Raw genomic sequence first — 13593 nt, 5'->3', positions numbered from 1 at the left:
GACATGTGGCACCGCAGAGCCATACCAGGCCCCCCTCCCCTTGCCATCACCTCTGTCCTCCAACCCTCCAAGTGAGCCCAGCACTGGGAATGAGTTTGACCCAGACAAGCCCTAGCCTTGGGCTATGAGAACTGGTTCAAATCCCAGCCCCAGCATTGACATCTGGCAAGCTCTTTGGGTCTCTGAGCCTGAGTTTTCCCAACTACAAAATGGCAACAACCTCACAGGGCTATGAGAGAAGCTTAAAGGAGGAAAAGGATGGGAATTTCCTTTTGTCAAGCAGTTCCAGTGTTAGGAACTCCCCGTCTCCCCCATCCCACCCCAGCCTTGTGAAGCAGAGAAAGCACATGGACTTGTGGCTCAGGAAGACTTGGATGTGAATCCCAGCTTCACTACTTAGTCACTGTCTCATCTTGGACAAATTCCTTTATCTCCCTGTACCTCAATCGCAAAGCGGGGTGGTAATCACTCCTGGCAGGGTGGCTACCTGGACCGGGTGAGCTCACACAGGCCAGGGCCTGCATGGAGCAGAGCGCTTGTAATTGTTTGTTTCTGCCTTTTGCCCTGTGACTCTCTTAGAACAGGTGTCCTCTCTGCCTTGCAGACCGGCCACTCACCTCCTCCTCTGTGCAATGGAGGGGCTGAGACTGCCGTCACTGTTAGGGGTCTCAGAGGTGCCAGTATCCAACCCCTCACAAACCATAAAACTGCACCCATAATCCCTAATGGCAGCACAACCTTCCTGACTGAAGGGGGCGTTAGGACATGCCACCTTTGGGGAAGCCCACCCTCGTCAAACCCAGTTTGGCGGCTTGATTTGACCTCTCCATCTGGGGTTTGGCCAAAGCACTGTGGGAAAAGCACTGGGTTGGGAAATGATGAAGGAAAGGTGACCCAGGTCCTGGAGCCGTCCTGCCCACACACCGGCAGGAGCAGCGGAGCAGTGCATTAGGACGGGAATAGAGGGATGCTGGAATGAGTGGGGAGGGGCCAGGAGAAGTCAGTGCCTGGTATGAGCTCCCCACACTCACCTCGTGCAGGGAAGAACAGTCATCCCAGGACACAGAAAGCTGCCAAGAAACATCCTCTCTGGGTTACTCTAACGCTGGGTCTGGTTTTCCATCCAAGCCAAAGTGGACCAAGCTGTTTAAGCAGGAGCCCTGGGCATGGCAGCTGGGGACCAACGGGAGGGAGTTGTCACTCTGTGAGGTGACCCAGAAGGAAGCGAGTGCCCCTCTCAGCCCTCGGACTTGCCTCAGCATCCTTTGGTGAATATTCCCATGTGTGTGAGAAAGGCCCAAATTGGGACTAGGTGTTATTGCCCCATCCCAAGCCCTCACACCACCAAACCACCCACCCACCTGATCTTTCTAACCCTCCAATCTAATCAAGGTGCTCTGGTCATACCCCTCCTTTGGTCCCGTCCCACAAGATGAAGCCCAGGTGGGATTACAAGGCCCCTCAGATCTGGTCCAGTCAACCTCTCCAGCCTCATCTCCTACTCCTCCCCTGCCTGCATCCCTCTTCCAGCATCCTTCCTCCAGCCATATCAGGGTGGTCATGGTTCCCACCTCCAGGCCTCTGCCCAGGCTGTAGCCTCTGCCTGAAGGCCTTCTCCTTCCTTTCTGCCGGGCAGAATCCTACTCTTCATCTCAGGTCCAGCAGCAAATGTCGTCATCTCTCAACCTTCTCGATTACCATTCCCTCCTTGGTGCTCCCCCATAGCGCTTTGTCCATGACTCTGTTGTACTCATTCACTGGTCAGTCCACTGTTAACTGAGCCACAAATCTGAGCCAGGCCTGCACTGGGGCACAGAGTGATGAAGTTCCTGCTGATCCTGGGACAGCTCCTGGCCCACGGGAGAGGCAGACACTGCAGACAGTGAGAGCACAGAGGAAAGGACTGAACTCGGCACAGCCTCCCACATTTCACTGCACCATAGCCTGGCTGTCTTGCTGCAACCACTGACTTGGGGACACTATCTCTGGGTTGGGGCTCCTCAAAGGCAAGACTATGTCTGATTACTTTCTGTGTCCCAATGAGAGCCAGGCCCAGGAAGGTGCACAGGAAAAATGTGCTGAAGTAGGTGAACCTGGGATCTGAATGTTTCAAAGGGGCTTTGGTCTTGATCCAAAGTCTTGCCATTTCAGTAGCTTACTGTCATAGCACAGTGGTGACACCCTTCTACATGCTGTAGTTTCATTTGTGCCTCAAATATGGGATAAGAACTGTCACCTCCATTTCATGATGCAGAAACTAAAACCTGGGCTGGGAAGATGACTTGCCCAAGGACACACTGCAAGTCAATGGGACAGGAAAGGCCAAAATGCAGGCCTCCTGCCTCCCAGCCCAAGCTCTGCCCCTTAGATCATACTATGAGGGGAGTGGGTGGGCCATGTGTTCTAGCCCCAGGCCTCCTCCACAGGAGACCCTTCTGGAGCAGGCACAAGCCACACACTGACTTGGGGTCCTTCCAGGCCAGTAGGAGTCTTGCTTCCAAGGGGACCCAAAACACCTCTGGGGAGAGGACTGAAGAATTCACGGCACCTTCAGCATCCACCTTGCTGCACTGCTCTTTCCCCAGAAATACATCACACCTGTCCCAACCTCCCAGCCTTTGCACACACCAGACCCCTATGTCCCCCGCAAACCTGGAAGCCGCTAGCTTTACCCCAGTTTCCTAAAAGGCACCAAGCTCTTTTCAGCATCAGAGCCTCACCACATGCTGGCCTCTCTACCTGGAATGCTTTTCCTTCTACTCTTAGCCAACTCATGCCTCAGGGCTCCATGACTTTTTCTCAAGATTTACTCCTATGGCCTTGAGTGGGTTGAACAAATGGCAGTGTTTCTAGGTCCCATCAGTGGCATTTGTCACATGCTGCCCTGGAACTGTGACTTCTGACAAGAAGAGATGGTAAAGACCTCAACGGCAGAGACTCCCTCTCCTCTTACGCCGTGAGCCCACACCCAGCTTGCTCAAGCTGTCCCCAAGGAATCCGTCTCTTCACTCACATGCTTGTTGCCCACACACCTCCCTTTACCCTCCACATCTAATAATTCATTCCACCACATTCCAGTAGATCTCACCTCCTCCTGCACTTTTCTCCAGACCAGGCCTTCTTTCCATCCTTCCACCACCACCCGAGCTCAGGGATCATTCTCTCTCACCTGGGACCCTCCCGCAGGCTCCTCACTGCCCTCTAGCCTCTAGCCTCTCCCCACACTATGGCTGGAGGATTCTTAAAAACATAGGTGACCACTGTCATTTCCCTACTCAAAGCTATCCCCCCTAATGTCTCAAGAGTGGCAGTCAAGAACCTTCCTAAGATCTAGCCCTAGCCTCATTTCCCACAGCTGCCTGGGTTCCAGCCACTGCAGGTGCCCTAACCCTGCCCCAAACATGCTGCCTTTTCTAAGACTTTATGCCTTACTCCTACACCCTCCATCTACAAAACTACTCATCAAAGGGCAATGAAAATAATTTTGGAACACTTTCTATGTGCCTGGCACTATACTAGGCTATTTTTTCACTTTACCTCATTTAGTTCTCAAAGCACGTCACAAAAATAAGTGTTATTGTTCCCATTGTACAGATATGGAAACTGAGGTTCAAGAAAGGGAGGGCCAGAACTGGGCTCCGGGTCTGTCTGATTCCAGCTCTGCTGTGCACTAATCTCTCTGGGAAGTGCACCCAGCCCCCGGCCCGCAGCCCAAGGAAAGGACCTCTCTCCTCTTGGTCTACAGCCAGAGGTTTCTCTCTTGCCCTAGCATTGCTGCCAGCATCCCTATGGCTGCCTCTCACTAACGTGAGCACCCCCAGGGCAGGGCCGAGACTGACTGGTTTGGGTCCCCAGCACTCAGCAGTGTATAGATTCTCTGTGAAGTTTCTACAGAAACAGATGGAAAAGTAGAGGCAGCGTGAGGGCTTCAGGAGCCCACCCCTACCTAACTAAGCCCGATACAACCACCAATCAGAGGCGGGACCTCAGCATCTGTAGCCAAGGCGAGGCCCTGCCCAAAGTAAAACACAAACCCACGTCCGCCCCCGCCCGTCCTGCCCATGCCGGTGCTCCCGGCCCAAGTGCCTGCTGGCGGGCTGCACCAACCGCCGCGGGGGTGCGGCGAGGGGCGGGCGGAGGGAGCGGCAGGAATAACCAGGCAGCCCCTTGCAAGGAGGACTCCGCTTCGCGAGCCGCCCACCCGCGCCGAGCAGGGGCCTCCGAGCAGCCCTCCCGCGCCAAGCCGAGCCCGGCGCTCCCCCACCCCAACGGAGCTGGTGCGGCCGAGGTTGGAACGGCCGACCCCGCCCCTGCCGCGTCGGCCCCGCCCCCTTATGAGGTTACAAAGTGCCGCGCTCCGAGCCACGGGCGCAGTGGCCGTGGCCGTGGCCGTGGCCAAGGCTAAGGCTCCAATTTGGGCCGCCGCTCGGGCCCGTCTGGCCGCCCACCCCGCGCTCCCCGGGCCGTAGCCGCCCCCGCGCTCCCGTGCTCGGCGCGAAGCCCTGGCCCAGGCGGCCGCGGCACGGGCCAGGGGCGCGGGGTCAGGCGGCTTCACGCGGAGCCCCGACCTGCACCGGCTTCGCCATGAAGACCCTCATAGCCGCCTACTCCGGAGTCCTGCGAGGTGAGCATCGGGCCCAGCTGGCCGGAGGGAGAGCTTTGACTGAGGAGCCATGCTGTCCCGTGAGAGCTCTCGGAGCTGGGCTAAGGGTCTGGGAGATGAGCTGTCACAGCCCAGTGTGTGCAGGGCCTTGCGGGCTTTCTCCTGGGGCAGTGCAGCTGCAAGAAGGTTTTCAGGAAAGGATGTGATGAAAGGCTCGAAGGCAGGCAGGAATGTGTTGGTAAGGTGGGGGCACGTTGCTGGAGGACAGGCCGCTATGGGGGCCGAGGTCCCAACCCCTTTCTTTTCTTTTTGGGACGGCTTGCCGCCCTCTCCCCCATCATCACTCCCATTCTTCCCCCCAACTCACCTGGGTCTGAGATGAGGTTAGAATAATGGTTACCGGGTCTGATCCAGGCAACCTGGCATGGTAGTCATGTGGGCGCATTCTCCACTCTGGCACTCATCGATTTTGGGGACCTCTGTAACATCACTTCTCTTCCTCCAGCCTGTGAGATGGGGTGATAGCTGAGAACTCCTCTCCAACCCCCAGCATTGCTCCTGGCCCCTGGCAGTTCCCTCCCTCTCTCCTCACCTGGTGGATCAAGCTGTGAGGCACTGGATGGGGCAGAGTGGCAAGGGTTTTACAATCCCCTGAAGCAGCCACCAGACAGGGAACATGCCTGGCCGGGACAGATGTGCCCACACTGTCTCCTTCCTCACACCCATTCTTCAGCCCAGGCTTGGGAGCCCACTCAGCAGCAACTGTGAGCCTGGCACACTTAGAAGGTGGGGCAGAGGACCCTGGGTGCCCTCCAGTGTGGCCCGGGCCCCTGTTCCACCAGTGTGCAACTGAGGCCCTCCGTGAATCAGGGGCAGAGTGGAGATCAAACTCCAGAGCTTTTCCCACTCAAGGAGGAGCATCCCTTCCATGCCCCCACCTCTCACCTATACTTGAAGAAACTGAGGTGGGAGGAGGCATGACCCACCCAAGGTTTCCTTAACAGGTGCCTTGGCCAGGGGATTAAATACAAATCCGGGAGAGCCTGGGACATTCTCACAGCTGTCCTGGTCTATGTGTCTGTCTTGCTTGAATCCTCCCTCCCTCCACCTAAGTCTTTATTCTGCTTGCTGAACCTCTCCTATTTAGGATTTTTCTTCAGTAACTAACAGTAGCCTACTCGACCCATCTTCATTATAAAAATAAAACATATGAATTATTGGAATTTTGAAAAATATAGAAAAACAGGAAGAAAATTTAAAACTGCTGGTTAATTGACTATCCAAAGGTAACTTCCTAATAGCATTTTAGTATATTTCTTTATAGTTTTATTTGTACACATTATTTAGATAAAGTTGAAAGCATGATGTAGATATAGTTCTGAATCCTGTTTTCTCCCTCTTAATGTTAAATCATGAGTATTTCCTTCTGGTACTCCAAATCACTTATAACATTCTAGTGGCTGCTAGGTAAGCACCCTGGAGCTGTATCACAGTTTAACCGCGTCTGGGGCATTGGCCTTGTTCCCCGTGTGACTATTGGTGTGATTATCTGCCCCTCTTGGTCTGGGTGCTGCTCGTTGCCCTTGGAGAGGTACCGAGCTGCTGTCACCATCTTCGGGACAAGCAGCCTGAGCTGCCCCAGACACCCAGCCCGACAGCCTCTGACAGCCCCTTCTCTCACTTAAAAGAGCTTGTCCGTTCACTGTGCCATTTAATGCCCATAACAGGGGAAGGAAGGGACCTAGCCGTGTTCATGCTTTTAAAAATGCTTTTGTCTCCAGAGAATAGGATAAGGATGCTCTCTGTGGTGGTCCTTCCTGGAGATCCCCTTCCCTCACCTCTGCTGTCCACAGACTGTGAGCTCTATCTTCCAGGAGCAGGCGACCCTGACTTCTTCATTTTTGACCTAGGATTTGTAATTCAGGAGGACTTCCAGTGAATGATTTTGACCAAGTCACTTACTATCCTATCAGGAACATTTCTCCATGTTGTTATCAGGTCTTGAAAACATTAAAAAAAGAAAAAACTGGCTGCAAACAATTCCATCATGGGATGTAGCAAGGGCTGGTATGAAATGCAAACCAATTACTTTAGGTGTCTGGGCTCCGCTTTGGTGAAAGACTTGGGTGGGGAAGGCAGAGAGCTGAAGGAAATCTTGTGTTATCTGGCATCTCCATTAGACCTGCTTTCTACATCCTTGGTCTTTGAAGACACTCCCCAGTGGCCTGGTTTGCCTCTGCCAGTGAGGTCCCATTGTTGGGAGGTGGTGAACACCCTGTTGGTGGTGGTATTCAAGGAGAGACCATGGCTTCTGTGAAGGGAAGACCTGTAATGGGTGAGATTGAAATAGATACCTTGGTGTCTAGTTTCTTGACCAAAAGCAAAGGCCAGCTGTGGGTGCATGGGTAGGTGGGTGTGTGCTGGAAGTGTCGGGGAGACAGGCGTCTCTGTTGGTATCTTCTAATATCTGAAGGATTTACCTGTGCCAGGGGTGGAGAATGCAGAGTTAGTCATATTCGCATCCATGCCTTTGCCCCTGGATATGAGGCTCTTCAGGTTAAAGCCCTCTGATGCCTGCCTCTATCCCCAGGGTTCACCACAGGACCCAGCATGAAATGGTGGCAGCCCCAGTAAAATCCTGAGCTGATTTGCTCTGTGAGGCTCCGAAAAGCAAGGCCAGGAACAGGGGTGGCATCATGGGGGGCAGATTTGATGTAATGGAGGAATCCTTTCTGATAGCTATTGAGGATTGCAACAGGTTTGGTGTGGGTGGGGATGGAGCTCTCCATCACTGGGAGTGTGCAAGCAGGAACTTGGTAGGAGGTGAAACTAAGAGGCTGGATTGTTGGAGGCTAACTCTGGAACTAAGGATTGACGGTCACCTAACCCAGTCCTAAATCATAGGATGAGAACATCATTCTCATGTTCCTCCCTCCCCCAATTCTTTATAGCTTTCCTTCCTTGCATACACCACTTCCCCAAATGCACAAATGCCACTTTGGGGCTATCTGTGCGACTGAGGGCTCTTCTGGGCTGGGAAAGGAGAGCCAAGAGTAATATTTTATTAGCAGGCTAGGTGATTCACTAGCCAGTGTGGCAATCCTGCCCCACCCCCATCCTCCCACCCCTGATTTCAGCAACAAGTACTTGAGTCATAAAATCAAAGCTCTCTGAGAGCGCTGCATCTGGCACAGCCCTCACATTACAGATGGGACACTGAGGGGCCCAGAGAGAAGGGACTGGACCAGGGTTATCAAAGCCAGGGTTAGAACCCAGATCCATCTCCCAGTCACTGACCACCTTAAACCAAGAGAGAAGTGTGGTGAACCCGTGAAGGGCTGAGTGCAGGGCTCTGGCCACTGTAGGTGGTCGTTTCTTGAATGAGTGTAGGTTGCTCCCAGACCATGATGGGAGTGGCAGATCACCCCTTCCCAAGCTTTTTCAGGAAGCTCCCCCAACTTGCCTTGATGAGTACATGCACCACGAGCCCCAGAGTTTTGAGGCCAGGGGAACAGTCAATTGCCCCTCATCGTACTCCAAACCTTCCAGACTCTTCCTTGTGGCCGTGGAGCCCCCTGTGAGCAGTCCTCATGGCCTCACAACCTCCTCTCCTACCATGTCGTGCTCTAGAACTGCCAGGGGTCTTCCTGTTCCCCCAGCATTCCCACCAGTTCAGTCCTACCTCAGGGCCTTTGCATGTGCTGCCCTCTGCCCAGGTCATTGCATGGCTGGCTTCCAACCATTCAGTCTCCTCTCAGAGGCCTTCTCTGACCACACCATGTGGAGAGCCGCCCCATCTTGTTTTATTTTTTATAGCCCCTCTCATTACCTAAATTCTCATGTGTACTTATCTGTTTAGGTGATTGTCTCCCCCAGAAGAATGTCAGCCCTTTGGGAACAGGGACCCTGTCTGTCTTTCTCAGTGTTTGTCCCAGCATTTAGCACAGTGCCTGGTGTATAGTAGGTGCTCAGTAAATATTTGTCGAATGAATGAATCATTAATGGGACCTCAGCCCTCCTGAGCACTGCTCCTTCCTCTTGGCAGGAAGCCCTGCTTTTTGCTTCAGTGTGATTTCTCAATTCTTCCTCAGGCCTCCTCTGTGCCCACCCGTGCTGGGTGCTGGGCCTGCAGCTGTTCCCTGCTCTGGAGACACCACAGTCTCACGAGGAGCCAGTTCCAGGGCTGAGTGCCGAGGGTGGGGGGCTCACCACAGTTCCCCCCATTACTTCCAAGGCTTAGAAGCCAGAGAGCCAGGATTCCAGCCCTGGCTTCACTTCTCCTCTGGGTATCTCACTACTCCCCCTAAATGGAAAATAGGATCAGAAAATCTCAAACTCTCAAGGATGTGAGGGTTTAGGTTAACAGGAACGGAAAGCGCTTTGTAAACTAACTTGTGACTCGCCTGTTAGTCCTTGTCATTCATTTTGTGTGACACGTGCAACAGCCTCCAACACTATGGAGAGTGGCAGACTCAGCTCTGGGACATCCAGGAAGGCTCCTCACAGTGGGGACTCGGGTGTGGGCCCTTCAGTTTATTGATGGAGCACCTCTGTGTGTCAGACTCTGTGCTGCACACAGGTCAATCCATGGTCCCTGCCTTTGAGGAAGTGAGACTAGGGGGATGACCGTGCACAGCGATCCACATAGTGAAAGGGGAAGGAAGCATGGGTGGAGGCCTGGAGGTGAGGGTTAGGCAGCTAAATCATCCTGGGGTCAGGGAAGGCTTCCTGGAAGAGGCGACAGTCAATCCGAATATTGAAAGATGAACAGGTGTTACCAAGACAGGCAAGAACCTTCAGGTACAGGGACCAGCATAAATAGAGACATGAGATTTGGGTGGGAGGGAAAGTCTGACTGCAGGGTCTCTGGGCTACCAACCTGAGCTGAGGTCCTGGTGTGCTGAGAGACAAGGGAGATAGAGGTTGCTGTATCCAGGCCTGGGGTGGCTCGCCTATGCCCTTTGCAGGGGTTGGGGGTGGAGATTTGAGAGCTGCTGGGAGAGGCACCTGGTGCACTCAGAGTTTCTTGGCCTCTACCACTTCTGGAGCCTCCTGGGTGTGGAGTTGCTACTGGCAGTTTTGAGGGCTTGGGGCTAGGAGTCTCAGTATCCTCATCTATAAAATGGGCAAATGCATGATAAGAATATCTGCCCAGGTTATGGTGCAGACCCAAGGAGGCTGAACACACAAACCCTTTGGGCAAATCGACAAAAGCAGGAAATGTGAATTCATTTCACTATTAGAGCAGATGTAGTGGCCAGGAGGCTCACTCTGCATCTGCTTCCTGTGTGACCTTGGGGAAGACCCTGCCCTCTTGGGGCCTCAGCCTCCTTGTCTGTACAGTAAGGAGGGCTGCATGAGGCAGCCCCCTTGGGTGCATTCCAGCTCTGCTGCAGAAGTGTGATTCCGATCATGCCCGATGGCTGTGGGATCCTGGGGGTCAACCTCCTACTCATTCTTGTCCTCAACTTGTCCTTGTGAAAATGGGCTCATGTCCTGCTTGGGGCCCAGGTAAGTGCCCCAGAAGAACCTAGCTCCCCACGCTTGCCCATGTATTGTGATAAAGGCCTATTTTGAGGACTCCTTGGTGGTGACATACCCACAAGCTGGTGGTGTTGCCATGGCAACCCCTCCCACTTCAGTAGCTATTTTTTTAATGTGTCAGTAGATGGGGGTAGAGAAAGCAGGCCATTGGGGTCCTCAGCAGTCACCTCCAGGGTCCTCCAGGGACACCTTTGGATCAGATGTCCCAGTGGGCCCTGCTTTAAGGACACCTAATTTGCTTTAAGGTTACCTACTTAAAGAACACCTAACCCTCAAAGGGGAGATTATTAGTCTTTCGAGAAAAGAAATCACCAGTGGATTGGGACCAGGTGAATGGCTGGCTAGTTGCCTCGGGGCCCTTAGACACCATCTGAAGCTGGTGGAGGGAATGGAAGGGGTGGGCAGCAATTTTCTCCGCTTTCAGGATGGAGCCCAGGACTCCTCGGCCTGGCATTTCCAGTCCTCCATGGCTCACTCCCCCTGCACGTTCTCGACTAGCTTCACCCATTCACACTGTTGTTATGCTTCAGCCTGGTTGAACTATTTGCAGTTAATTCCTCAAACTTGTGCGCTCTCTCCCTTCCATGCCTTTTCCAGTGCCATTTATGGGACTCCAGTACCTGGGGTCCTGACCCTGCACCTCCCTCCTGTCAGCCTGGCAAACTTACTCATCCTTTACATCTCACCTGACGCATCCATGACAGCATCCTCCAGGCCAGTTGGGTACCTCCCATGGATTCCCCGGCCCTGGCTTACCCTCTGTGCCTCATTGTTCACAGCCCTGTCTCCCCAGCCATAGCTGAGGTGGGCAGCCCTGGGGTGGAGCTCCTCCTCCCACAAGAGCCCAAGAAGCAGAGGCAAGGCAGGGTCTGGCAGCTCCCACCCTAGAGCAGCGCCTATCCTGGCCTGTAAAGGATACTCAGAAAGTACTTGCTGAATGAATGTTAATGTTTGGCCTCCACCCTTCTCTCCCTCCTTCTGGAACCTTCCACTGTTGCCCCTGCCTTTAACCGCGACCCCTCCAGCTAGAGGAGATCTTTCCCTCCTGATTCCCCAGAAAGTTCCATTTGACCCTCTGCCATGGCACAGGTCCGTCATCTCTGTTCTTGTGCAGGCCCTGTTTATTCATCGCAGGCCCCTCGAGCATCCAGTTGGCAAATGTTGACCAAGCATCTGCTCTGTGCCTGACCCCATGCTGGGCACAGGGACCCAGATGAGCAAATGCGCACTCTCTCCCAGAATGAGAAAGGCTGAGTGCAGGGTGAGGTGGGGCACATGGGGTGGGGGAGGAGGGCTTCCCCGAGGAAGAATCGGCCAGGAAGGATGAGGCCCATCTCTGACGGACCAGCGTTCAGGGCCTGCTAGGTACCCAGTAAGTGTGAGCTCAGTGACTGAGCAGATTGGGCCTGGAGGTGACAGGACTGTATTTGGATGGACGGCAGGCAGGGCCAAGAGTGTAGGGAGACTTCCTAGGGGAAGAAGGGTCTGGCTGAGCATGTGGTAAGGCAGAGAATGGGCACAGCTTCATGTGCAGGGCTAGTTGGAGCCCAACCCAGGGCTGGGCCTCTGAGATCAACAGGCATGACCCTCCAGAGCCATGACTGTCCCCCATCGTCACACGTGTGGACTCCTGCTGAAAGGTGCTTGGCGGGGAGGGGACCTGGAAGAGAGCTTGCCTCTGGCCTTGAAGATGTGGCATTTCTTTGGCACTTGGCCTAGCTTCCTGGACCTCAAAGGGTCTGCCAGGAGTCAGAATGTCCATCTCTCTGCCTCTGTGCAGACTTGTTCCCAGCCCTTTGGAGTAGCTTGGGGCGACTTCCTCACTGTCCACTTGGCAGCTGCTGGACCAGGGCAGAGCTTAGGTCGGGCTGGGCCCAGGTGTGGCATCCTTGGGGCTGCGGACGTGAGCAGGATGACTTCCCCACTCAGGAGCCTCTGGCGGCTGTCCACATCTCTGTGACCTCACTGGCATCTTTCTAGCTCTCTAACAGAGGTGCCAGATGCTGTTTGTCCCTTTGCCATAAGTTGTTTGGATTCCTCCCAACAATTCTGGATCATAACGAAGGAGGACGCTGAGTCTTAGACAGGGGAAGTGACTTTCAGGGTCTCACACTAAATAAGAGTCAGAGCCAGGGTTTGAATCCTAAGCTTACTGACGCCAGTGCCTCTGCTCCAAGGCAAGGCAGGGGTTGTGAAACCCATTAGACAGGAGTGGAAACCCAGGCTTACTTGGTAATTACCCCACATTCACCCAGGTCTTTACTTTTTATGATGCTCTTGCCTATACATTACCTCATTTAATTCTCCCAAGAATCTGGCAAGGTAGGTATTAGCCCCACTGTACAGACGAGGAAACTGAGGCTTGCACAGGAAGTGACTCACCAAGGCTGCACTTCCTGCGAGTTGGAGGTCAGGTTCTCCTGACTCCCGCCCGCCTGTCCTCTGCGCCTTCTCCAGGCTGGCCTCCCTTCCCAGGATGCCAGTAGCTAAGGAGGGTAGAGGAGGCAGTGTGGGGTACCCAGAGGCCTGACCCAGGAATGTCATGTGTGCTCCAGTGTCCCCGTGGAGGGAAGTCAGCCTTGCTCCATGCCTCCTCTCCACAGGTGAGGATCCTCTTGTCTATCCCTCTAGCTTATTTTTCTTCAGAACTCTCATCACTGCCTGATGTTACATCCTACATTTATGTGTCGGTGCTTTGTCTCGCCCTCAGCAGATTTTAAGCCCCCTAACAGGTGAGACTTGACCTGCTGCGTTCACTGCTGTTTCCCCGGTGGCTGGTACAGTGCTGGGCACCTCATAAGTGCTCCATGCTTATCCCTGTCCCCACCCACCTCCTCCAGGAGCCTACTTTGGGCTGCTTGAGCCCTTTCCATCTTTCCTATTCTCAGCATCTGTTTTGGGTAAATGTGAACCCCTGTTCCTGGGTCATTGAACATTCTGGGTTTGGGCCTGCCTCTTTGTAACTCCGTCTGAGTCTCTATTCCGGCAGTTGCCCCCAACCCCGAGTGCCCACTTTCCTCCTCTTCGCCTGCCAGATCTTGTCTTCCAGGCCCTGCTGAGGCCTCGTCACCTCCTTGGAGCCTCCCCTGCCAATGCCCCCACTCTGCTCCCTCTCCTCATAACACACAACCTCATGACCACACACATCTTGAAAAACTTTGTGTTTGTTCATCAATTCCCCTCCCACTCTGGTCAGTGGTAAAAGCCATGACGAGAGCTAATCACCTAACAGGTGTCAGTCACCTAACAGATGCCGAATGGACTTACATGCATTTTTTATTCTTATTTATTTTTTTTACCTTCCCAACCACCCTGACAGGTAGGGATTCTTATCTTCACTTTACAGATGAGAAACTAAAGCTGAGAGAGGCTAAGTGACTTGCCCCAGGTCACAGAGTTATGCAGGGCCAGGGCTGGCCCAGGGCCCTTTCTCAGATTACGGGGAC

General features: G+C 53.9%; 1 protein-coding gene across 1 annotated transcript in view; it reads left to right on the top strand.

The window, feature by feature from the left end:
* The first annotated feature begins 4061 nt into the window (after positions 1 to 4061).
* Positions 4062 to 13593, top strand: part of UVRAG (UV radiation resistance associated) — a 359730-nt gene continuing 350198 nt past the window's right edge. Inside the window, 2 exon segments of the mRNA XM_061202856.1 lie at positions 4062 to 4568; positions 4570 to 4624. Coding sequence (XP_061058839.1) covers positions 4062 to 4568; positions 4570 to 4624 — 562 coding nt within the window.

Source organism: Eubalaena glacialis, chromosome 10 (genome assembly GCF_028564815.1).
Source record: "Eubalaena glacialis isolate mEubGla1 chromosome 10, mEubGla1.1.hap2.+ XY, whole genome shotgun sequence".
Lineage (NCBI taxonomy): Eukaryota > Metazoa > Chordata > Mammalia > Artiodactyla > Balaenidae > Eubalaena > Eubalaena glacialis.
The sequence above is the reverse complement of the archived record's forward strand: the minus strand, read 5'-3'. Positions and strand labels throughout refer to the sequence as shown.